Source organism: Nyctibius grandis, chromosome 5 (assembly GCF_013368605.1).
Source record: "Nyctibius grandis isolate bNycGra1 chromosome 5, bNycGra1.pri, whole genome shotgun sequence".
NCBI lineage: Eukaryota > Metazoa > Chordata > Aves > Nyctibiiformes > Nyctibiidae > Nyctibius > Nyctibius grandis.
This window is the reverse complement of record NC_090662.1, coordinates 19,924,244-19,948,172: the sequence shown is the minus strand read 5'-3', so window position 1 is coordinate 19,948,172 and position 23,929 is coordinate 19,924,244. Positions and strand designations below refer to the sequence as shown.

The window sequence follows — 23,929 nt, the reverse complement described above, 5'->3', positions numbered from 1 at the left end:
ATTCCCCTGCAGCCCATGGTGAAGACCATGGTGAGGCAGGCTGTCTCCCTGAAGCCCATGGAGGTTAACAGCAGAGCAGATATACACCTGCAGCCCATGGAGGACCCCACGCCAGAGCAGGTGGATGCCTGAGGGAGGCTGTGATCCCATAGGAAGACCACACTGGAGCAGTCTGTTCCTGAAGGACTGCACCCTGTGGAAGGGACTCACGCTGGAGCAGTTCATGAAGAACTGCAGCCCATGGGAAGCACTCATTTTGGAGAAGTTTGTGGAGGACTGTCTCCTGTGGGAGGGACCCCATGCTGGAGCAGGGAAGGGCGTGAGGAGGAAGAAGAGGCAGAGACAACGTGTGATGAACTGACCGCAACCCCCATTCCCCATACCCCCATGCCACTTGGGGAGGGGAGGAGGTAGAGAAATCGGGACTGAAGTTGAGCCCAGGAAGAAGGGAGGGGTGGAGGTAAGGTGTTTTAAGATTTGGGTTTGTTTCTCATGACCCTATTCTGATTTTAATTGGCAATAAACTAAGTTAATTTCCCCAAGTTGAATCTGTTTTGCCTGTGACAGTAATTGGTGAGTGATCTCTCCCTGTCCTTATCTCGATCCCCAAGTCTTTCTGTCAGCAAGATTTGTGAATTTTCCTTTTGCTACTGTATTTGAAACCATGCAGACATCATAAAAATTGGACAGTATTGCATCAAGGTACACACCATTACAGGCAGTAACAAACACAAAGCTCTTAATCACCCATAGTACCAAAGAGGCAGAGGTTGACAGAGAACCTCTCTGAAGCCATTTGCAGCTCACTCTGTTGTGGAGTTGCTTCTTTGCTTCCCATACCAGAGGACAGAGCAGCTATAGGGCCACCTGGAGATAAGCCCACCAGGTGCTGGGGTAACAAGAACAGACTGGCAGAGCTCAACAATTCTTAACCTGAACTCTCATCCCATAAGAAATAACAGAAAGTGAGTTACACTAATATTCTAATTTCACTGCTCTTTGTGTACAAAGAAGAGTGAACAGAACAAGGCCTTGCTTCAGGATGCCTTCAAGTCCTAAAGAGCTTGCAACACAAACAGCACTTAAAAGAGTGATCTTTAACTACATAAATCATGAGATTTTCTGTTCCTTTATTTTTTTTTAAATTACATTTGCAACTCAAAAACTGGCAAGATTTAGCTAATAAAATACTTAAAACACTAGTTGTTTTCTTGAGGTTTTATTTGTCCCCTGAATACTTTCAGATCCTAGTGTGCCTTCTCATAAGCCTATTCAGCTGTCAACAGAAAACTGCCCTAAAATCAGATGTTTAAATATCTTTCACCTTCCTAAGTTTCAGGTAAGCGCACATTTTGGAGGATAAGACTTGAAGGGACTTCAAGAACTCACCTAGTCCACCTGTCTGCTTCAACTTAATGATACTATTCCCAACAGATAATATTTTAACCTGAAAGTAAAACTCTCCTGTTTCACAACTTCCCAAGAAAAATCTATTCCAATGCTTAACTGTTCTTGCCATTGGCAAGTCTTCCCTGATGCACAGCACAAATTTGCCTTGCTGCAATCTTCATGATGTCTAACCTACATCTCCCTCAAATCAGTTTGCACTCATTGATTCTTGTAATCTTCCCACTTTACAGAAAGAACAGTTTGTTACTCTTACGGCAGAATTTTACCCACTGAAAACTCTTATCGTGCTAGTAATCTCTTCTCTAAACTCAGTAACTCTAGTCTCTTCAGTACTTCTTTCTAGGTCATATCTTCTGAAGTTGGAGTTATTCCCTTTGTTCTCCTGTGGATCCACTTAATTTGGCCTACATCTTCCTCATGTGTGACTGCAATTAACATCTAGACTTAGGAATACCATATAGCCTTGTGGCACGTTAGGAAGAAGCTGAGATCCAGAATATACTCATCTATTATAAACACAATTTTTCATCTGATAAATTAACACAATCTTCTACTCTCGTCCATATGGTCAAAAATAATAAATCACTCACATGAAAACACACATTAGTAAAGCATTTAGAAAATATCTCAGTAGGTATTGATCCATTACATTATTTTTTTCTGGTTATTTATATGTTAATTTGCTGTTTGGACATATTTCAAACACGTTACTCATTGCTTTTCACAAGACTAACAACAATTAGTAGGAAGATCTATTGTTCTGACTAACATTTACTTGTGAACTGATGTAGTGCCAAAGGTAAAATATAATGAATAGGCAGATTCATTATATTGTGTTGGATATCTAGAACAGGCATAAAAAGCACATTTAGGCAAATAATCGGATTTTGTTATTAAACAGAACCTTCTATCACTATGGGTTATAAGTGTCAAGACGATATAATTTCTGAACGAAATAAATCTTTGCTAAAATCCAGATACTGGATGGAATAGATCCCTGACTTAGACTTGTACAAATATACACTGCAGTTGGCCAGTCGTACTCGGCTGAGCCACTGATTCCAACTGGGACATCTAAATACTAACAGAAAACAAATACTGTTGTTATCATTAGTGCAAAAACTTGTGTTGCCTCTTTTCTTCATATGATTATAAAAAGGTATTTTTAAATATATACGAGAAGAGAATAATTTTACCTATCTTTTGAGTAGTGAATTAAAGACATTTACGGATTTTCTTACCAATATTATATTGAACTCCTGACCTCTAAATGTATGCTTTTTTTTCAATGTCCCCTTCTAAATTCAGTTTAAAAAAATCTCAATTGTATGTGCCTTGGTCTTATTCCACTTTTATATTTGATACAGTATATGCATGCTAAGAAACAAGAAAAATAAATATTACTCAACAGATCTAAAAAGCATGCACTTTTGTATGATGCAGCTCACATTAGTCTATAGTACTGCCTTTAAGAACAGGTAGTGCTGATAAATGCTGAGAAAGGTCAATAATTCCTCACTCGTGCTCTTGGGGCAGAAAACAGGCAGTCGTAAAAGGCTTCTGAAAATCTGTCACTAATTCCTTTTCTCAAGTTGCTCAGTCAGGAAAAGTAGGGGGTCTATATCATCTATGGCGCACTTCCCTGTGAAGACATACACATCTTTCATTTTCATCACTCAAACCCAAAGACTATTTCAAAGCTACCTTTTACGGGTAGAAAAACTGTCAGACTCCCCCTCTTGGTATATCCCGGCACAGCAGATGCCAAATAGAGGACACCTTTCTCGCCTCCCTGAAAAGAAAATTATTGAGAACCTTTGTCTGCACAGCTTCCTTTCACTGCTGCACTCCTCTAACTCTCTCTTAAAAAGAACCCTCTGAAAATACCAAAACTTTTAAAATACAAAGCTATTTTATCTCAAAGCAGGACCTTCTCTCATTTTTCTTCAGTCCCAATGTGTCACGCACTATCAAATAGCCACTGAACTGGGTCTTCTCAATTTTATGTATTTGCCATAAAACTATTAAACAAATGCAAACAAACCCCCCAGATTGGTTACCTTTCACATTTTCTTCCCTTGTGCAGCATTTATTCAAGCTTAAGGCTTTTTAACTGACAAATCTGTTTCCTGGATGGGAAGAGAAACCTTCCACTTCTGCATTCTGTGCCTCTTCCTAGCCTGATGTGCTGCTCTGACAATTTCATTCATATCTGCTTCTCCATAACCCCCCCAAAAAACGTATAAAAGAAAAACAGGAGAAAAGAATTATACTACAGTATGCTAAAAGTAACAAACCCTTCAAAAGCAGGCAAATCTGAGCTGGGACACACTGTCCTCAACTCAGTTTTACTATATATATGTAACATATGCAGCACATCTGGTACGCAAGCTATCTCACTGTTTTGAGACACAGGTTAAGCATAAAAAGGCAAACTGAAAAAACAACTCTAACATAAACCCAGAGTTTTTTTCCTCACATTCTTAAAAGCATTTCTCTTTCTCACTTTAATTGTTTCAAGTCTTTCTTTTTTTTTTTTTTTAATGTTTAAAAGATAAAAGAAGAATAAATTTTAAAGGAATGAAAGGCTGGCAATATTATCTGTCGAAATAAGTCATATTCAAGTTCTTTACAGGAAAATTTTGAGGGCCAAAGTCTCAAAAAGTTGTGGAAGATAACTATTCTTTTCCTCAAAATGTTTTACACAGCAGTAAACATCAGTTTTACCAACTTTATAAAGCTATCAGGTTATATGAACAGAAAGCTCTGAAAAAAATTATCTTGGGTATACTGTCAGTAGACATTTTCAAACATTAGCAGAGTTGTTTGGGGTTACACAGCTAAATAGAATAACATTCCTTATTTTCCGTGTCAAAATATACAGTCTAAAAGCACAAAAATATGCATAAGGCTTTTTCCATGTTTTTAGAGCAAGCTAAAATATTTAAATCTGTAAAAAGTGACATAACAAAGATATTAAGTATAAAACTTAACCAAGTTATTAAGTGTAATAAATGCATTCTTTTAAAGAAAGCGCTGCAGTATTTTTTGCTATTGTGACACTAATTCCTCTAAATGTGTTTGACAGAGAAGTGCCAACAAGAGTGTAACCAATAATTGCTAAATTTTGCCCAAGGCAGAAAAAAAAATATAATTATGAAAAGTAAGTATATACTAAATCTGCACAAATGATACTAAAGTTCTGGTTTATAGCCACAATCATCTGGTCATAAAAGAAGTATCAGAATTCTCTTGTCTCTACTTAACTGCTGCAGCGTATCAATACAAACTCACCCTGTTTTACACAGCTTACTACTGCACATCTACCCAACAGATTAAGAATGTGGTTTTGAGATCTGAATACTCCAGTCCTCTATGCTTTAAGTAAGATTCTTGAGACTGAATCCATGTTTCTGTGTAGTCCCACTTCAAACAAGGCTCACACCACCCTCACCTCACAAACCATTCAAAATACTAAACCGCCTCTTAATGAGCAATCACAGGATAAACAAAGCTTCAAAGTATATCCAGCGCTGTAACACACCCTGGCTGAGATACACATGTACCTTTCTGAAGTTCCTCCCTAACTGCACTACTTTCCAATGGATTCAAAGACACATTTAGAAACTGTATCCTTTACCTTTTCCCATCATTGCTCTGTTTGAATGGTTAAAAAGTTCTACTAGGTGAAAAGGGTACTTGACCGGGGGCAAAGGAGTTCCCATAATTAATGTGTGTAACATCAACTCAGTGTTTTTCAGTTCTCTTTGAATAAATGTGCTAAACAATAATAGATTACAAATTATTTAAAATCAGACATGAGTGGTGAATGTAATTCCTTACTTTTATTTCTCAACAGCGTATGCAAAAAGTTTTAGATAGTTCAGTTTTTAACACCCCTTCATACTGACTGCAGCTGACTAGAGTATGTTAAACTGCTTTGCAGAGAGATCAGACAGGCATGGGACTGCAATTATATATCACAATACCCTTTTCTGGGTTCACAGCTCTATTCATCTTTTCGAAACACTGAAGGACAGATTGGACATAGGGGAACGGATTAGCCACAGGACGACCTGTATTTCCACACAAAAGCCTAAGTGTGGAAAAATGGCACCCTGTGTCACCCATTCTCCACTTCCTGAAAAAAACATATTCATGAAAATAGACATTTAAACAGCTCTTTCCCACTCATCTCAGAACAAGCATTCATTGTTCCTTAACACCATTTAAACGGCAGTAATGTAATGCTACTACTAAACTGCCTTAATTCAAAGATGTATATAGAAATATTTAAGAATTAAGACAGGGCTACTCAGAGAAAAATCTAAGTTCAACACAGGAACTAAAATGAAAACAGTGTGAAAACTCTCCGTTGACTGTTGCAACACACAATCTCACATTTATGAATGTGACTGAGGAAGGATTTGGTTCCGGTAATAAGTTTTAGCTGGATGTAACCAAAGTTCTACACACTATAGCCATGCAGTACAACTAAAATTATAAAAGTATCTTGTGTTAATAGGTGATAAGAGTTTAACATAACAGATACCATCACTAATTCCAAGTGAGTAAAAGGAAAATGAATACATGTGGTAATTATATAATTTTGAGATGTTGTAAGAAGTGAAGATTATATCAGTTTTCTATTAAGACCTGCATAGAAAACAATAAGAACTAGAAAAACAATAAGCACTAAATATTACAAAACAAGCAAAAATGGAAAAAGCACGCATTAATAAATTAAGGCAGACCTTTCATTAATTCTACATGTCATTCTTCTTAAATCAATTGTCTTGCACACAGAAGAGATGCTTCATGTATGAGCTTGTACTGTCAAATTGTCTCAAGAGACAGTGCTATCAGCTAATCTGATCAAGCTAGGCAAACTGGTGGCTTACTTGTTTGTTCTTTGGGACTACAGGCAATTATCCTTCTGCACAAGAAATAATCAAATGAAAATGTCCAAGTATTTAACTTCGGAATTTGACCACACAGCTGAGTTACAAACAATGAGCCCATGTAGTTCATTAGACTCTGATGGGAAATTAATCTTTTTGCACGAAATCAACAGTCTAACAACATCATGTGCAATGAGACATACCATTCCTAACTTTTTTTGAAATTTTAATGTAAAGGGCTAACTGTGATATCAGAAAAGAATTTCAGTTCTTCTGAAGGTAAGGTAACAGCCATCCCACATGTATTCTTCTTTATACATATTTACTTAGTAAACTCATGTGGTAGGCATATGGTTAAATGATTTGCTATTCCTTTCTTCACACTTCATTCCCTTGTTTTCTTACTGAAAATAATAATAAAAAAAAAAAAGGCAATTTTTAAACTGAAAAAGAAATTAAATTTAAATCTTGCTTTTGCAAACTGTTTACAATATATAGCTTAAATTTTCTGTTATCTATTTCTTATTCTCTTAAATGCCTGCATTTGAATATATTATGCTTAAACCAATCATTTTCATTGGATATTTTAAAAGTTCTTCATAAAGAAAAAACTCAGTTATATCATGTAGACTTTCAATCAGTTCCACTAAACTATTCAGTGTCATTATTGAAACTACAAGGAGGAATACAAACACTGATGAAGTAATTATACGAAAGGGGTCAAAATGCTATTGTGGAGGTTAGCACCCGTCAAGAAAAGGCTGACAACCAGCCCAATACACGCAACCTGTATTTACAGTGAGTATATAGTTCTCAATGTTAGACAAAGCAGAAATATTTTGTTCACAAATATTAAGAAAAAAAAAAAAAAGATGCAATTAAGTTATCCGACAAGCTCAAGAGCTTCAGTTTTCTCTCTGCAGTCCACATTAAGAGTGGCGATAATTGCTGGAGGAGAAGCAATGTAAAACATGTTAAAGTCCTTGGTGTATGGCTATGGTTTCTGTTTTTATATATTAATTTGCTAGCTTTCTACACTGACAATGCAAGAAGAAATATTTGTAGTGAAACAAAATGCTTGTTTCTTTATGGATTATTTACAGTAACACAGGTCTCAAAATCAAGCAGGGAAAGACTGAAGACAAAAAATAACCAAGCAGCATAATGGCAAACACTGACAAAAAAATCGCCTTAAATGACTGGCAATATTTCATTCTGTAAAATCTCCTCAAAACGAGTCATCTCATTAGACTGAGACACATAAATACACTAGCCCGAGCATTTTAAAAGAATGTTAAATAAGTGACTATGTGGGAGGCATTGCACACAATAAAATCAAAGCATGGGTAGGTTTCTTAAAGGAGAAATCTCTGGCACTGGCGATATCTGGATAATGCTTCTTAATTAACCAAATCAGGCAAATCAGTGTTTATTAATCTCAGAAAAGAACTGTGAAAACGTAGAGTCTCGTGCTTTTTTTGGACTGATACTAAATTAAAATCAGCAGCGATACTTCAGTGGTGGCAAGGTTGTCTCTTTGTCCAGTCTTGAGTGAAACTTTGTCCCAGTCACATAAAAGTTTTTTCCCATGCTTTGCGCAGCCAGCACTCCAAGCTGAACTGGGCTGCTTCTTCAGGCAGCTATAATCTCAGCTATGCTACAATGCTAAAAAAGAATAAATGAGTTCACTAAAAGCCCCATGTTGTTGTGTTATATTTGTTAACGCTGCTTAAAGAACAGCATTGGGCTTTCCCACATACCAACAAATATATATACATCTCTCAGGATTCACACTTGAATCTCAGACTACAGTTTGCTTTACAAATAAGCAGTGGAATCGTTATTTTAGCAGAGGGAAAAAAAAGTAATTTCCTGAGGAAAGAAAACAAAAAAACAAAACAAAACAAAAGAGCAATATAAGCGTTACTCCCCAAGAAAATTCCTCTACCCACTTAATCAAACATTTTTTTTTCCCAAATCACGTAGGAAAAAAAAAAGAAGAAAGCCTGCCCCACAATTCAAACTATTTTCTTCAGTAAATTGTAATCATAATTTTCTGACCACAAGGTGGAAAAAAACAGGAGCCTTGAAACCATGCAAAGGCCTCTTTCAGTTTTGGGGCAGCCAGGAGAAGGAAGATGCTGAATGCCCAGGATTTGCTCTGCCCTGCCCTTTCCGTAGAACTTTAGTGCCATCTATTGAAAAAGTACCGAATAAAGAAGAGGGAAAGGATGCCTACTGATTTGGTATAAAAATAATACGTTTACTTCTTAAGGGGTTTTTGGTTTATTAATACTCCCATGATGACTGCTGTTCTGTGGTCATCTGACAGCAACAAATATTTTCTATACACTATACATGCCCCATAAAGAAATGAGACATTGGCTAAAACATTGACTACAAACATCACCCAGATTTTGTATATATATACATTTACCAAGAATGTAAGTCTAAAGCTACCTATTATCTAAAGGAACGAAAATTAGAAGGCTTTAACGGAAAGGAAAAATAGCGTGGAAGCACTGCTGTAAATAGAACATACTGGAAACAGTAAAAATAATTAAGGCACCTCGTAAAGACCTTAGTATTAAAGAACAGGGTATGTAGACATGCAGATATAATTACCTTCTTTAAGAAACTGTGAGTGGATGACAAATATAAGAAAACAGCAGATCGCTGCTCCTGCTAGTGCCCATAAAGCTTTCAAGAGCTGCATCTCGGTCTGAAACTCAGTAAATACCCAGAAAGTCACACAATGAATTTCCACAGCGATGCATCAACGCTTCCCTCTGTGCGCCAGGCGCGGCGGTTCCCGGCAGGGACCACACTCCCGAGCAGGGCGGGCGAGCCCGGGGCTGCGGAGGAGGGGCCGGGGCTTCACACCCCGCGCGGGGGCAGCGGCAGCGCCGCGCTCTCCTGGCCGAGGCAGCCGGCGCGGGGCCCCATGAATCAGCGCTCCGTCTCCGCGGGAGCCGCGCCGCGCCGAGCCGGCGGCGGGGGCAGGGAGGCCGGCAGCGCCGGGCAGGGCTGCGCAACAGCGCCCGCTGCGCCGCGGGGGCGCGGGGTCGCCGGGTCGCCGCCGCCGCCCGCTCAGGGGTCGCCGCCGCCGGGCGGCGCGGGGCGCGCGGGGGCAGGGCCCAGCCCGCCGAGGCTCCGCGGGAGCCGCTGCAGCATCGCCGGGCTGCGGGCGCCGCTCGCTCCTTCGCTCGGTGCTCGGGCCGCCGCTCCGCTGCTCGCTGCCACGGCTCGGGGAGGAGAGAGCGAGCGGGGAGGGGAGGGAGCGGGGGGAGGGAGGGATCTCTTTACTGCAACTTCTCCCGGCTGGCGGCAATTTGTTGCACCCCCCCCTCCTCCTCCCCCGGCTCGGAGATCCTCTCTGGTGCGGGGCGGGGGGAGTCAGTTCATCCCACCATCCCCGGCAAACGGGGGGCCGCTCGGGACTCTTGCAAAGATCGCTGGCCTTCCCTCGGGCTCGCACCTCCGCCGCCGGATGTCCTCGTCGCCCGGCTCCGGGAGCTCCCCCGGGCGCCGTAGCCGGCTCCGCTCCCTCGCCCGCCGCCCGCCCGCGGGGGTCGACCCCGTCCCGGCGCCGCTCCCCGGCGGCGGCACCGCAGAGCGCCCTGCGAGCTGCTGCGCCGGGCTACGGCGAGAGCTCTTTCAGTCTACAGGTTGATGCCTCCGTTGCGGCCATCCCCACGGAAAACAAGAACGCAAATGAAAGAATGCCATAAATAAAATAAATAAAAAAAATAAGACCAAGGCTGTGATTTAGCTGCCGCCCTCCCACTCCAGGGGAAGGACCCAGCAGCGGCGGCCGGCTGCCGTAAAGATGCCGGGCCGGGGGGCAGGAAGGCGGGAGGGCCGGGGAGGTGCTGCGATGCGGAGCCGCTCCGCGGGGGCTGTGCGCTCGGCGCCGCCGTTGTGGGACGCGCTGCAGGCCTGGCCGAGGGCAGACACGCCGCGGCGCTCCACACTCGCGAGCCGCGGGGGCCGCCCCGACGGACGGGGGCTGCCCGGTAAGGGCGGGCGGCACCGAGCTCCGCGCCGCAGACGCGGCTGGCGGCGGCTCGATGGGGCGGTGCGGGGGTAGGGGAACAGTGGCGCGTATTTGGGCGGCGGAGGTGGTTGTCGGGGCCGGGCTCCCACCCGGGTGCCTCTCTGCCCGCAGACGCGGTGCGGCTCCGCGTCTCTCGCGTTCAAAAGCCGCCGGCTGCCCCGCGCAACTTCTGTGACGCGGGTGTGCCCAGCACCGCGGCCTGCGCTGGCTCGCGGAGAGAAACCCCGAGAGCCGCGGAGCGGGGCGGGGAGGAGCGCGGACCGAGGCCGGCGGCGGGCGAGCGGCGCGGCGGGGCCGGAGCGGGTGTCGGCAGGGTGAGAGCGACGGGCGTGCTGCCCGTGTGAGGGGGGTACAGCAGAGGAGGAGCGGGCAGGGGCCGGCGCGGTTCGCAGCGTTGCGGGCAGGAGGCGGCCGGAGCGCCGGGCGGCCTCGGTAAGGCAGGCGGTGCTACACGGCACGGCCGGGGACGGCATGGCACAGCCCGGCATAGGTCCTCCCCGCAGTGCAGCTCCGCGACAAGCTGAAAGTTGCTGTGCTCCTCAGGCTGGCTGTAGATTTACTGCACTACATTAGCAATGACAGTAACGCATCGATGGCCGATGCGTTATCCCGGTTTATCCGGGATAGACCTGAAAGCGCATCCATAGTTTTGAGGATATAAACCAAGTAAGGGAATACTTGCAGGCTAAGAGCTTTGTTTTCATAGCTATTTGGTTACATGTTTGCTTTTATGTTATTTTTTGTAACACTTACTATTTAAATATTTCCTTAATTTTAAAAATGGCAGGGTTTCCAGATGCTTGGAAGGACAGATTAATAAAAGACCAGTATTTTCGTGGGGCAAACATCTCCGTTGTTGTTGATGATGTGTGTTAAGTTCATCCCTGTGCTTTTTGGTTTTTCACTGATAGCGCAGAGAAACATTAAAAACAACTATCATCTTTTGTGTGAATTTTAAACTTCACACAAATCCCTGTAAACCCATTTATTGCATTTACTGTATTTGAAGATTACAGCAATGCAATGTTAAAGCAATGTCATAGCTACAGTAGAGATATTCCACTGTAAATCTTTCATTCTGAAATGTACACTTTGGTGAGAAATTGGCCATGCTTGGGTGCAGTTCAAGTTGGGTTTTGTTTGTTTATTTGTCTTCTGGGGGAAAGAAAAAAGTGTCAAGTAGCTAAAGAAAATTCACAGATTTTATACTTAAGCAAACAAAAAAAACCCCACAGGTAAGTGGATTTTAAAAGTGTCGCAAACTTAAAAATGTATGCAGTCCAGGATAAGCAATATGTATCTTTCAGTTTGAACATGCTAAGTTTGGAGAGAAATCCTAAGAAAAATTTTACACATTACTTTCCTTTTTGACTAAAAGCATGTGAAGACCCACTGTCAATGGGTCAAAATCCCCAAACTGCTTGCTCCTTTTGAGGTGCAAGATGATAGTCCCTCTCCCATTTTAAACTAGTCTTACTTCTTTGAGCTTCTCAATTAGATGAATGCTTCTGGGCTTCCGTGGGCTTTGGATCAGACCCTTTCGTAAGTGAGACATCAGAATGCGGCAGCGTGCTTCCCGGCCACAGGGGAGAGTCACTCTACATGCACACTAGTGTAAGTGGGAGCAAAATCTGGTTCAGTGCTCACACTGTACAGAGATATTTAGTCTCATAGCAACAAGGGATTCCAGAAGACTTCCCATTTGAGAGGACAGTGGTACCTGGCAACGCCACTTGCTGTACTAAATATGGTTCACTGTGGTTTTTGTGTTTTCTAAATAGCTTTGGACCTTTCAAGTAGGGTAAGTCCTATTTAAAAATACCCGTTTTCAATTTCTTCACTCGTCACCTGCATAAAGATTTATAAAATATTAAAGATATCTCAAGTTACCAGCATAGACTTCCCTGGAAGACTTTTCTGAATAAATTCCACTGACAAAAAAATCCCCCTTATCTTTTAGCCTATTAAGATTTGCATCCCCCAACTAATGGAATAACACCCGTCAAACAATTTCTAAGCTGCTTAGACCAAGAGAGATTTACAGAACTATCTCGCTGTGAATTTTCAGGTTTTTGCCAGAGCTCTGACCCTATACATCTCCAGCAATATAGAGGCTGTACCCCCAGCAGTAGCTCCTGCCAGGGAACTACTCCACAGGAACTTTTCCAGTTGTGTTTTCATGTTAAAGGAGGGATGCTCAGCACCTGAAAGCTGGTAAAGCATGGTGATGGCATTGGAAGACAGTTGCAGAAGACAGTTGCAGCTGGGAAAAGTAATGATGAAGTGAGGAATGAATTTTCCTGATGATCAAAGAGAAAGAGCAAATGTGTATGAGATATAAGTTCTGAGTTCTTATGGGAAAGCAGCACAAAAATGAAGTGCGTAATTTCCAAATGTATGTTCTCTCTTGGAAATACAGTTCATTTGTTCTTTTCACCAAAACTTCAATCTAGTTCTACAGAATTATAAACTGGAACTTTGTAGCAGCAGCCTTTGCTCAATTCTAGAGGTTTAAAAATATTGTCTATATTCTGCATTTAATTCTGTGAAAAGATTCTGCCAAACTTTAAAAAATTTATTCTTCACTACTGAGGTATTTTCTAAATAAAAACATGCTAAAATTCCTGGAACACAATCTTGTTCAGATTGTATTCCATTTACCTATAACTAAGCCCTTAGTATTTTCAGTTGTGTCAAACACCTTTTGCATAATTATTTGATTCCTCTTCATGCAATAAAACCCAAAATTATGTATGGCCAATGCAGATCTAAAAGCAGTAGCACAAGAGGTGACGTTAGCCCATTTTCACTAATGAATTTGGAAACTACTGCTGGCTTGGAATCACAAAAAAATAGAGCAGACGATATCTATTATTAGACTATCTAGACCAAATCTTTGCCAATGCCCGCTGGATTTCATTTTTGTTACTTTTGAATTACTCAGGCATTAGTCTGTCACCAGTCACTTGAGGCGATTATTCCAGCCCAGTGGTTCTCTCAGCTGGAATGTTTCTCCTGATGCTAAGTTTAACATTTTATTTTGTTGAAATTCCCCCAGTTCACCTTTCACGTATGCCTGAAGTGGCATTATAAATCTTTCTCCATTTTGAACCTAACCAAAATAGATGATATATTGAATATATAGTAATGAATACAGATGGATATATTTTCACCAATTAGTTCTTGCAGCCTTTAAGTATTTTTTCCCACTGTTCTCTGCATGCCAATGGCTGGTTCACATTTCTTTGCTACTGGGCTAGTCACAACTACAGTAGTCCTCAAAATTTTATCGCTGATCTTCAGCTGATGCTGGGCAAGTGCCACAAGTAGAAATTTATCTCTAAAGAGATTCTATTAATCTCTGGTTGGTGACGATGCAGCTACCATAAGAACCACAAATACACATCCATTCAACCATCTAAATGTTTCACTTAGTTTTCCCTTCACTTACCCAATTAAGCCATATGTTAATACATATTTAATAATTTTTGACAGACCAAACCCTGTTCCCAGTTCTTTCTCCCCAAACCCTGTTCCCAGTTCTTTCTCCTAGTGGCAGATTCATAAGAGGGATAGCGCAGCCTAGATATTTAGAATAACCAATGTGCAATTTCCGTGCTACAGTGCATCATGTCTGCTTATAACTTCTGATGTATTTTTAAGTAATTTTGTTTACTTTGGCTTTTCAGTTGTATTATTTTGCTGTTTTTGTCTTCTTCCTGCCGTCTTACTGACTGTCTGTTCGGGTATGGTTTTCTTCCTCTTTTCTATTTCTAAAGAACTGTGTCAGCAGTTCATGTCATGTGGACAGTTGCCCATTGGGAACTCATTTCACTTTCTCCCACATACCAGTCACCAGTTGGTAATAGCTTTTGGCCACTACTGACAAAGGCTGTATAGGAGATGCCTAAGAAGAAGTGAAAGGTTCTGTAAGACCACCCTGATCCCTTGAGCCACTGGTAAATTCCCCCAACACACAAATCTGCAATGACACAATATGCCAGTCACAGGTACTACAGGTAGTATAGTCAAAGTATGTTACCATGCTCCTCTTTCCATGTTGTACTCATGGATCATCTTCTTCATATCTGCTCATCAGGCAATCTCCCCTTATATAATTGAAATCTTTAAACAGCTCACTTCTGAAATGTTGCTTTTGTCCTCTTTCATTTTGCCTTATACACTCAACCTGTTACAGGGAGCACCTAGCTTTGCAGTAACTGCTCTGACACATTTAACAGCACAATTATAGATGACTTGGTAACCACCCATTGACTAAAAATAACCTAGCAACTGAAGACACACTTAGGTATTTATACTTCGATATCCCAGAGGAACCCTTCACAGCTCGTGTAGCTGGGGAAAACATATGTATCTCACCAAATGCAGTAGGCTAGGAATCCTCAGGGGTGGGGGCGAGGGGACGTAGGGGAAGCGATAACATTGCACAGCTGAAAGGTTTTCCAGACAACACTCTGCCAGCTAATCCAACTCTTATCCAACTAGCTCTGCAATTAAAGTTTGCTGCTGAGAACAATGACAGCATCGTGACCTAGGAATTTTCTACATAGAAAAACCCCAACGCATCTGGGATTACAAAATTTAGAGCCTTAAAAAATCCAGTTCCTACACTGATGGTACTTGCAACCAGTACAGATCCAAAGGAAGTAGTGCCAGTATGCATATGAGAAAATACATGAGCTGTAATGAATGAGCTGCCAATGAGGAGGGAGCCAGGGCAGCATATCCTGTGTGAAGAACCTGAAGTGCTGAAACTCATTCTTGCCTTCCAGAGTACGGATTTTTTTTTTTTTTTTAATGTGAGATGTACCAAGTTTTCACTCAACCTGTTCAGGGAGAAATATTCTAATGTCTGAAGAAACAGGCAAATACTTCCAGGCAGTCCTCTGAATTATGTCATTTAATTTCTATGATACATGATTACATATGCTATGGCTGCCTATGGATAGTTTTATATATTTCAGGGGAAAAAGAAACTCAGTATTAAACTGACAGAACCACACATGTCTTAATGGAGAACTTGTAATATTACAGTGTCTGTCTGCCCATCCTTTCCTGCTTCCATTTTTTTCTGGTTTGTTTATGGCCTTCATCTATTCTTGTTTTCAAAATATGCCTTCATTCAGCTAAAAACACCTGAACACGTAGCAATTTACATACAGGAGGAGAACTACTAATCTCAAAGAGAATGTCTACAAAGTCTCAAGGGCCTTTCTACCTGCCTCCAGTTGCAAGATTATCATCTAGAAATGCTAATGAAGTGTTCAAAGTGAAGTTGGATGGGACTTTGAGCAACCTGATGTAGTGAAAGGTGGCCCAGCCGATGGCAGAAGGGTTGGACTAGCTGATCTTTGAAAATCCCTTCCAGACCAAACCATTTTGTGATTCTGTGATTCTATGATGATTTAGAGAGAGTATACATGTATTGAAACTCACAGTTAAGACTGGTGAGCAAGGCACAGGCAAGGTATAGTTCCAATGACTATAGACCTATTCACAAAAATCACAATGAAATTGAGAGGGCTTATCCTCATATTTTTACTTTTCATATATTTTAAGATAATCTGGATTTTTTTAACACTTCTTAAAATATAATTGTTTACTCCTTTTTTAGAAAAAGGATCTGTATTATAACCAGGAAGATTAAACACATTAAATAATTAATGGAATTTAGTTACGATCCACAGTTTCCAGCATCAATTCCCGAGGGTCTAGCCTAAATGCACGAAACTAAAATGCTGTAACATTCAGTGAAGAAGTTCACCAAAAATGAGAACCATGGAGAAAGCCGTGCCAAATAAGCAGTGATTCTAGGAGTCAAGTCACAGCAAACCTTTATAGCATGGCCAATAGCAGTGTTGTATGGGAAAGTTACAAAGCTAATAAGTTTGGGGGTTTTGTTGCTTCCCCCACTTTAGTGGAGAGGGAAGATAAATCCAAATTCTACAGGAGTGAATTCTGCTATACAAGCTCATACTTACTGGCAAATTAACCAATAAGCTTTATGACCTATAGCTTGAACTTTAACCAGAGAACTTTCTTTATATTTATTTAGCTGTTGACTTTCCACCTCAAAACCTGGATATCACAAAAATTGATCAGGAGCTAAAGTTAGGCCACAATGGACACTTTTAATTCTTTCCATTAGTGATTCTTACTGTAGCAAGTAGGAAAGGGACTTACAGCAAAACTGGAGCATATTGAGAACAAACCAGGCACCTCCACAGTCAGTTGGAACATGTTCTGAGCATATGAGGAAGAGACAATGACTGCCTCTGTAATGTTTGAGCACGTTGCGTGATATTACTGAGAGAAGAGGTAATCTTTGGTTGCTAATAAACTAGTAGAGGGGAAATAAATATTTTTCAGACAAATGTTAAGCACAGATGCTTTAAAAATTATTCAAAACCTCAAATAAACAGTTGAAAATTATTACATGCACAAAATGAACAATTATTACATTTTAAGTATAAGTTTACCACTATGGCACACTTGTTTCAAGCCTGAAAACTCTCCTGTTTTCAGGAGATCTATGCCTGCACCAGACTGTGACACTAAAGGAGGCCCAGAATTTTATGTATTAAGTTCCTTCTGGGTCTATGTTCAGGACTTCATTCCAAAATCTTAAATAAGTAAAGGAGAAAGTGGTCTTTAATTTATAATCCTAAATCTTAGAACACAAACTTGTTTTTCATTCTGAAATACAAACCAATAATTTTACAAGCCATTCATGTATAATATAGTCCACTATTTCTTGATAGTAAATGAAAAAAAAGTATTAGCCAGTCTCTTGCTATTATTAGATATGGCCAGTTAATACTAAATGGTATAAAACATATTTTGTTCAGTAGGATAAAAATGGATTACTGCAAGCTAATCTGAGATTTTTTACTGGACTCTGTGGAATTAAGACACTGGAGGCCCATCTACATACACCTGGGGTGGGATAATGGCAGGAACTGTAGATTAATGTAACCTTCCCTGGCATGCACAACATATTTATTATGTGCTTATCTGCTTGGTTTTGTGGGAAGTTTATTTCTCCTGTTTACCAGATACATCAGGCAGCCTATAGCTTACTAAAGCTAATGAAGTAGCTGCTGTATAGCAGCTTTTCACAAAACTTTTTGTGAAAAGCATATTTTAAAAGGGAAATAGCCTCTTTGGTTTTGTTTTGATTTATGCTGTTCTAATAGGAACCATTTTTCTGCATGCTTACATTGTTTTAAAATAGAAAGTTTTAATTACAACATGAAATGGAGCATCTAAGATTTTGGCATTTAACTAAAAACCAGCAGTTAAAATAGTACCCTTGGCACATGGGGCAGTGACAGTGCACAGCCTGAACTAACTTCTGTAAAAATCCTGGAGACATTGTAGCTGATTCAGACGGATTTTAGATTGATAAAACATTACAAAGAACATTATACAAAGATTGTAAGAGAGAGAGAACATCCTTCTCTACAGCAGAATATACACTCTCCCTGGACCTTAAATAGAGAAGGAGTGAAGTGGATCATGGACCGCTCTTTGTGCAACCTCCTGGGAGGTTTTAGCATCACACCTGTGCTGGACTGTCCCAATCATTGTACTCATCAGCAGGCCTTTGAACAACAGACAAAAAGCTTTCTCTGATTTCTTCAGTTAATGCACACTCAGTGAAAGCCCCACACTAACACCCCATGTCTCTACTGTCCTTCATGCACAGGTTCAAGTTCATTAGCCCGTATGTTTTTAGTTGCCTGTGTCCATACCCAAAAGGGCAAATGAGTCACGATAACTAATTTCTCCTAACTAAACAAGAGTGTATAATGTAATATACAGATAGTAGAGATGATCTGGGAAATACAGCTTGAATGTGAGTTCAAGTCTTAAACTAGCATATTGGTTAAACCACGCCCACAGAAACAGTTAGCTTTGACCCTAAAGTCACAGTAAAAATCTGAGTATGGTTTACCTCACCAATATACTAATATAATGGTAATATTATCACATTACATTAGTATAATATTATACATTGAATGGCTACTATAGAAAAAGTAGACACATCAGAAGTGGGTACTGATGAATTACAGTTTTTATGTATGAATTACCACATACAGATTAGATATTTATTTTTTTTAAATATTTGTTATGTTTTTCTTTTTAACAGAAGTGGTTTTTGGTTTTGTTTAACATTTCAGAGGAAACTGTTATAGTCAATTCTGTCAGTAATACACAGAATAATAGGTCAGTAACACAGTTTATAAACTATATGCTCTCAATCCATGCCATAGTGCTTTGAGAATGTGTCAACACTCAGTGATTTCCTTACCCAGCTCAAAAGCATCTTGGAAGCACCCCGGGCAATGTCTCATATACAGCCATTGAGGGTTATCCGCTCCAAAATAGCTGTTATAATCTGAATGGAAGAACCATAAATGATTCAATTGAAATAACTTCTGAAAATGCAAAAGGAAATGAACACAGAATAAACTACAACATTAGGGGGTCTAACAGCCTGCACACCTGAAGATTTAGAATTGAAAACTTGGGCGTTTCCCCTTACAATCACCTTGCTGTATGTAACAGCTACTTTGAGATGCTGAGAACAGTATTCATAAAATGGACGTTCCCTGATTTTAGAGAACCTTTTTTTGCATCATTTCAGATAAAAGTTGACCAAACACATCCAACTGCATCTGACATAACTGAAACTTGGTAAAAGTCTCTCTCTCTCCCCGGCTCCCTCCCTCTCTCTTTGAAAGAGGTTAAGTATTCGTATCTTCCCTGTACGGGAGATATAGTATAGCACATAGCACTTATCTAGTTATAGCCTTTATAGTAAAACTGTGTTAAATTAAAATTAAAATCTAATGCCACCAAATGTTGGATCCACAAACAGCTTGCTTTGTGGCTGTTTTCCCCTTGTGAAGAAACAATGCCAGGAAAAAAAAATCTTTTTTTCACAAAAAACAAATGGAATTCTATAAAACCAGAACAAATCAAACTCCCAAAACACATGACAAGTACTTTTAGAAATGAGGGACTAGCAAAAGACAGTATACTAACTAGAATAATTGTTATGGTTAAAAGGGATATTTTAGTTTTATTTTGAATGCCGACCACATTTTGTATTGTTTACTTCTCTTTGCCTACAAATAACAGATTTTTTTTTCTTCCATTAGGAACCATTAGGTTTTAAAATATCTTTTTTCATAATCACTTCAGAACAATATAGAGGAGATATGAGAAGCAGGTGTGTACTTTATGTAGTAAACGGAAATATCAAATAGTATAAGCAAGATAACATCTAATTGTATAGTATGTATTGCCTGAGGGATCAGCAAGGGAGAAGTTATTCTGTTGTACATCAACATGCGCAACTGGCACCAAACCTAAAGCCATGCCATAGGTATGAAGGTGTCAATAATGTTGACCTATCAAAGTGGATAGAATCGGTATACGACCAATGATCTCCTACTGCAAGAAATAGCTGTGATTTACTTTGCCATAAGGAAAAGGCCTTACCCTTTCCAGATTACGTACTCTGCTGCTTTTCATACAGAAAAAGATCCTCAAAAAGGCAGTCATTAAAACATAGTAATGCAACTGTAATAGCTTGAGTAGGTTTAACTGTTTTCCAGATCTACTGGCAAAGATGTGTATCTTCCTTTTGACAGACACAACATAGGACAAAAAATTTTTAACAGAAACTTGAATTCTCCACTGTTTGTGGTGCTCATCTTTTTTAATTGGCTGACTATCAGAACTGAGTTTTGCAAACAGGCATCTCTTGGTTTTTTTAACTGTTTTTTTCAAACTATATTAATCTTTATCATCCCAATTATTTTTTGTGTGGGATGCATACAGTGTATCAAAGAGGATTAGTTTGACATAAAATGTAAAATATTTGCTATTTCTTAAGAAGATAAAAGTAATCCTTTGAGTTACAATTTTTTCCTGATTGTTTTGGTAGAGATTTTGTTGTCATTGCAGTAGCCTACTATGAAAATATATTCATACAGGAAATTTTTGGTAACGAAGGATTTGACTTAAATAATGCTTAATAAGCAGAAACATGAATAAACTAAAAGTTGAAAAGAGATGTTATGGTATAAAACAACTGAGAGAAAATAACATTTCATTAACAATTGTTAATGATGCTTCCTCTCCTTGACTTTATTGATACTTTTTTTTCAATCCTGCATCAAGGTATATTACAAAAGTTGGAATTCCAATTAAGAATCCCCTAATACAGGTCTTGCATTTACTGACAAACTGAAAGAAAAGATGGCTGTACTGAGTCTTTAGCTAAACCCAGGAAACAGGATACAATAGATGAGGCTGGGAGCAGCCTGATGGTTATGAATCCAAGTTAAGATTAGGAGTTGATGCTTGTGTCTTCTTTTGTAATGAGATTGTACAACGCTGCAATAGTGTACTTTACTTATTTCTTTCATTTTTAGTTCTTCTGTCCAGAGTAGTATATGTTACATATGTGTATAAGAGAGGATAATATTGACCCCATTCAATCCTCAATACTCATAGAGAGAAAAAAATAATGGCAAAGCTCTCTTCTCCTGCATTGTGAGGCAAGTCTAACCATAGCTTAAAACCAATACTCGTCTTGAGAAGCCATCATCTTGAGAAGCATTTCCACTATCACTTGTATGGGAACATTATTAAAAGCAATACTATTCAGTACATAATTCAAACAACAACAGCACAAGGATGGACTTCACAGCAAACTGCAAATTAATAACAAGCAATCCTATGAACCCCAGAACAAATGAGGCCTATTTTCCTGTATGTTTACATGTTGTAATTGACTGCAGGCTTTCATTTCCTATTTTTTAAGACCATGTTGATTCTCTACACATAATATGGTAGGAGAGGACATAGTACCTGTTCCTACCATTGGGACATTTATAGGGTATCTGTCTTCTAATGATCACCTATATTAATAAACCTTTTGAAACTTATATTTGATACTTCTGTCTCTCTGAGAAACTTGGTTGAACTCAGCTCTCAAATTAAAAAGTTTTACAAGGAAATACAACAGATCTGCAGAGCTCTCTTCACTGTCCTCAGGGACTGCTCACACTCTTCCAAATCCCTTACTTCCATAAATTGTCTACTGCCACTAGTTTCTACAAATAAAACCAAAACAAGCCATTACAAAACAAAACCCTTTATGAAGCCTTTGCAGCACCTATTCCCCCTATTCTCACCAACACATCCACAAAGGCCTTGGGAATATTGGATATTCTTTTCCTTCTCCTTGGTGCTAATGCTTTGAGCCCCATATTCAGAATTTAATACTGTACAGCACTCAGCCAGGCAAATTATCAAATAAAATTCCAGCGGCTTACCGATTTACCTCCCATCAGCTCTAAAGCAATACCTTGTTAACCTGCTATAACTTTTGTGTGTCTGAACTGAACATGTATGAGTGAAGGTTATTTCCGAAAGAAAGGACAGACTGAAAGAGCAGCTTATATCCACAAGGAAAAGATAGGATAGACATCTGAGCAAACTGTTTAACTTTAAAGGCAATTAGGCAATGGAATGGCTTGCCTGAGGAGGTAGTTTAGACAATGTAATGAGAAGTGCTTAAAATACAATAAACTATTTGTGATACAGATACAGTTGTAAATAATCCTCCATGTTTTGAACTAGATGAATCAGGAGAGGTATCTTTTCTATTCAAATGTCTGACTATAAAAATTCTATTCTCTTTCCTTGGAAACAGCTTTCAAACTTATGACTGTTTATACCTGTTCTGAATACTAAAGTGAAACTGCACTCCAAAAGGCAATTTAACCTCACTGTATCATTATAAAGTAGATTTATTCATAACAAGCATCTATGAAAAACTTCCAGCAAAAAAGTCCTTAGTCAGGGAGATGCACATTGTTGCAAAAATGGATTGTTTCTCTAAGTGCTTATATGGCCCCATCGGTATAGTATCCAAGCGCCTTACAAACATTAATGAATGTATTCTCACAACACCCCTGGGAGATAGAGATGGTATTATTAGCTAATGCACAAAGAGTAGCTTGTCCAAAGTCACACAGAAAGTCTGTGGCACAGCCAAGACTCAAAACTCTGATTTCCTGCCTACTGCCGTAACCATGACTATATTCTCCTGTCCATATACAGCATTTCAAAATATGTTACATATAACCTCAGATCTTTACACAATAAGCCTTTCTGTTCAGCTGTAGATCCAGCCGCTGACTTAATAAATAAAAATAACTTTGTTTATCGGGAAGCTTCATTACGGCAACAAATTTTCAGGTTACTGAAACAATGACAGTTATATGGGCCATAACCAGTTCTGATATACGAGAGCAGTGAAAGAAAATTCCCTGATCATCACATTCAGAACAGGAGGCATCATACCCAGAACATGATTTTGATACCAAAATATTTTCTTTCACATAATGTAAAGTGTTACATTATACAGAGGAGCCTGGTTTTGAGAAAAAAAGATTAAAAAAAAAAAAAAAAGGAAGGCTAGTTGTATCCCCTACATAGTTGCTTTTGGATAAACCATTTCTGTAATAAGACATATACAGTATTTTGAGGTCAAATCTGGACAGAAAACTGCAGAGTGTATTTACTCCTGAATATCAGAGACAGAATTTGGCTTATAAATTTAATATTATAATAATGCAAATAGATGATATTTATATATAGTTTTGTAGTCATTTAGATTCATTTTAATGAATTCAGAGATCTGATCAAGTGATAACAGAAATCTTCTGAACCAGGAACACAGCAACTTGTCTTTCATTTTGGCAGGGGGGAAACATAGGCATTACATTTTTCCTCAAAGACTAAACAATTTAAAAAGAGAAAAGAGAGGACAACTGCATAAATAATGGAAAACGGTAGGAAGGTGTAGTAGATCACAAAGTGAATAATGATCCAAAAAACACAATATTGTTGCAATGAAGTGAAGTATAATTTAGGAATTCATTGGCAGAAACAAAAGACAAGGTAAGTAGTGTCACACTACTTCACTCCAGAAGTTCCAACAACAGCAATTCTCTCAGTTTGTGGCTTCATGTTTTAAGAAAGATTCAGATAAATTAGACCTGGTTTTAATTAGAGCTACTAGTATAGCAAACAGGATTTACATTAGATGCTAATTGAAAACAGCCCAGCTGTCAGGACAGTTAAATGATGGAGCAGATTATCATTGATAGGGAATCCACATCTCAACATGTGTTTAAAAGCAAGTTAAATAAGTATCCATTAGGGGTGATCCTAATTCACGTAAGAGGATAGGCTAGATTGTGTCCTCAGATCCATTTCAGTCTAACACATATTTAATCACTGTACCAATAGTACAAACAGCTATTCAGATCACTTTTTCTCCAAGAACCCCTATTCTAGAATACCTTATTCCTCCTTTTTCTCTCGCTTTCTCCCTCACCTCTCTCCCTCTCTCTTACTCTCCCTTTCTCTTTCCCCTTTTCTTTCTCTCTCCCTCCCCCCCCATCATCTCTCTCTCCTCTTTTCTGTCTTTCTCGCTTCCCTCATTCTTTCA

At 39.6% G+C, this 23,929-nt stretch overlaps 1 protein-coding gene across 1 annotated transcript in view; it reads right to left on the bottom strand.

Moving 5' to 3' along the window:
• The window catches only part of TAFA5 (TAFA chemokine like family member 5), a 408,867-nt gene that overhangs the window by 268,292 nt on the left and 116,646 nt on the right, over positions 1-23,929 (bottom strand). The window contains exon 2 of the mRNA XM_068400628.1: positions 18,704-18,790. Coding sequence (XP_068256729.1) covers positions 18,704-18,790 — 87 coding nt within the window. The remainder of the gene's footprint in view (positions 1-18,703; positions 18,791-23,929) is intronic.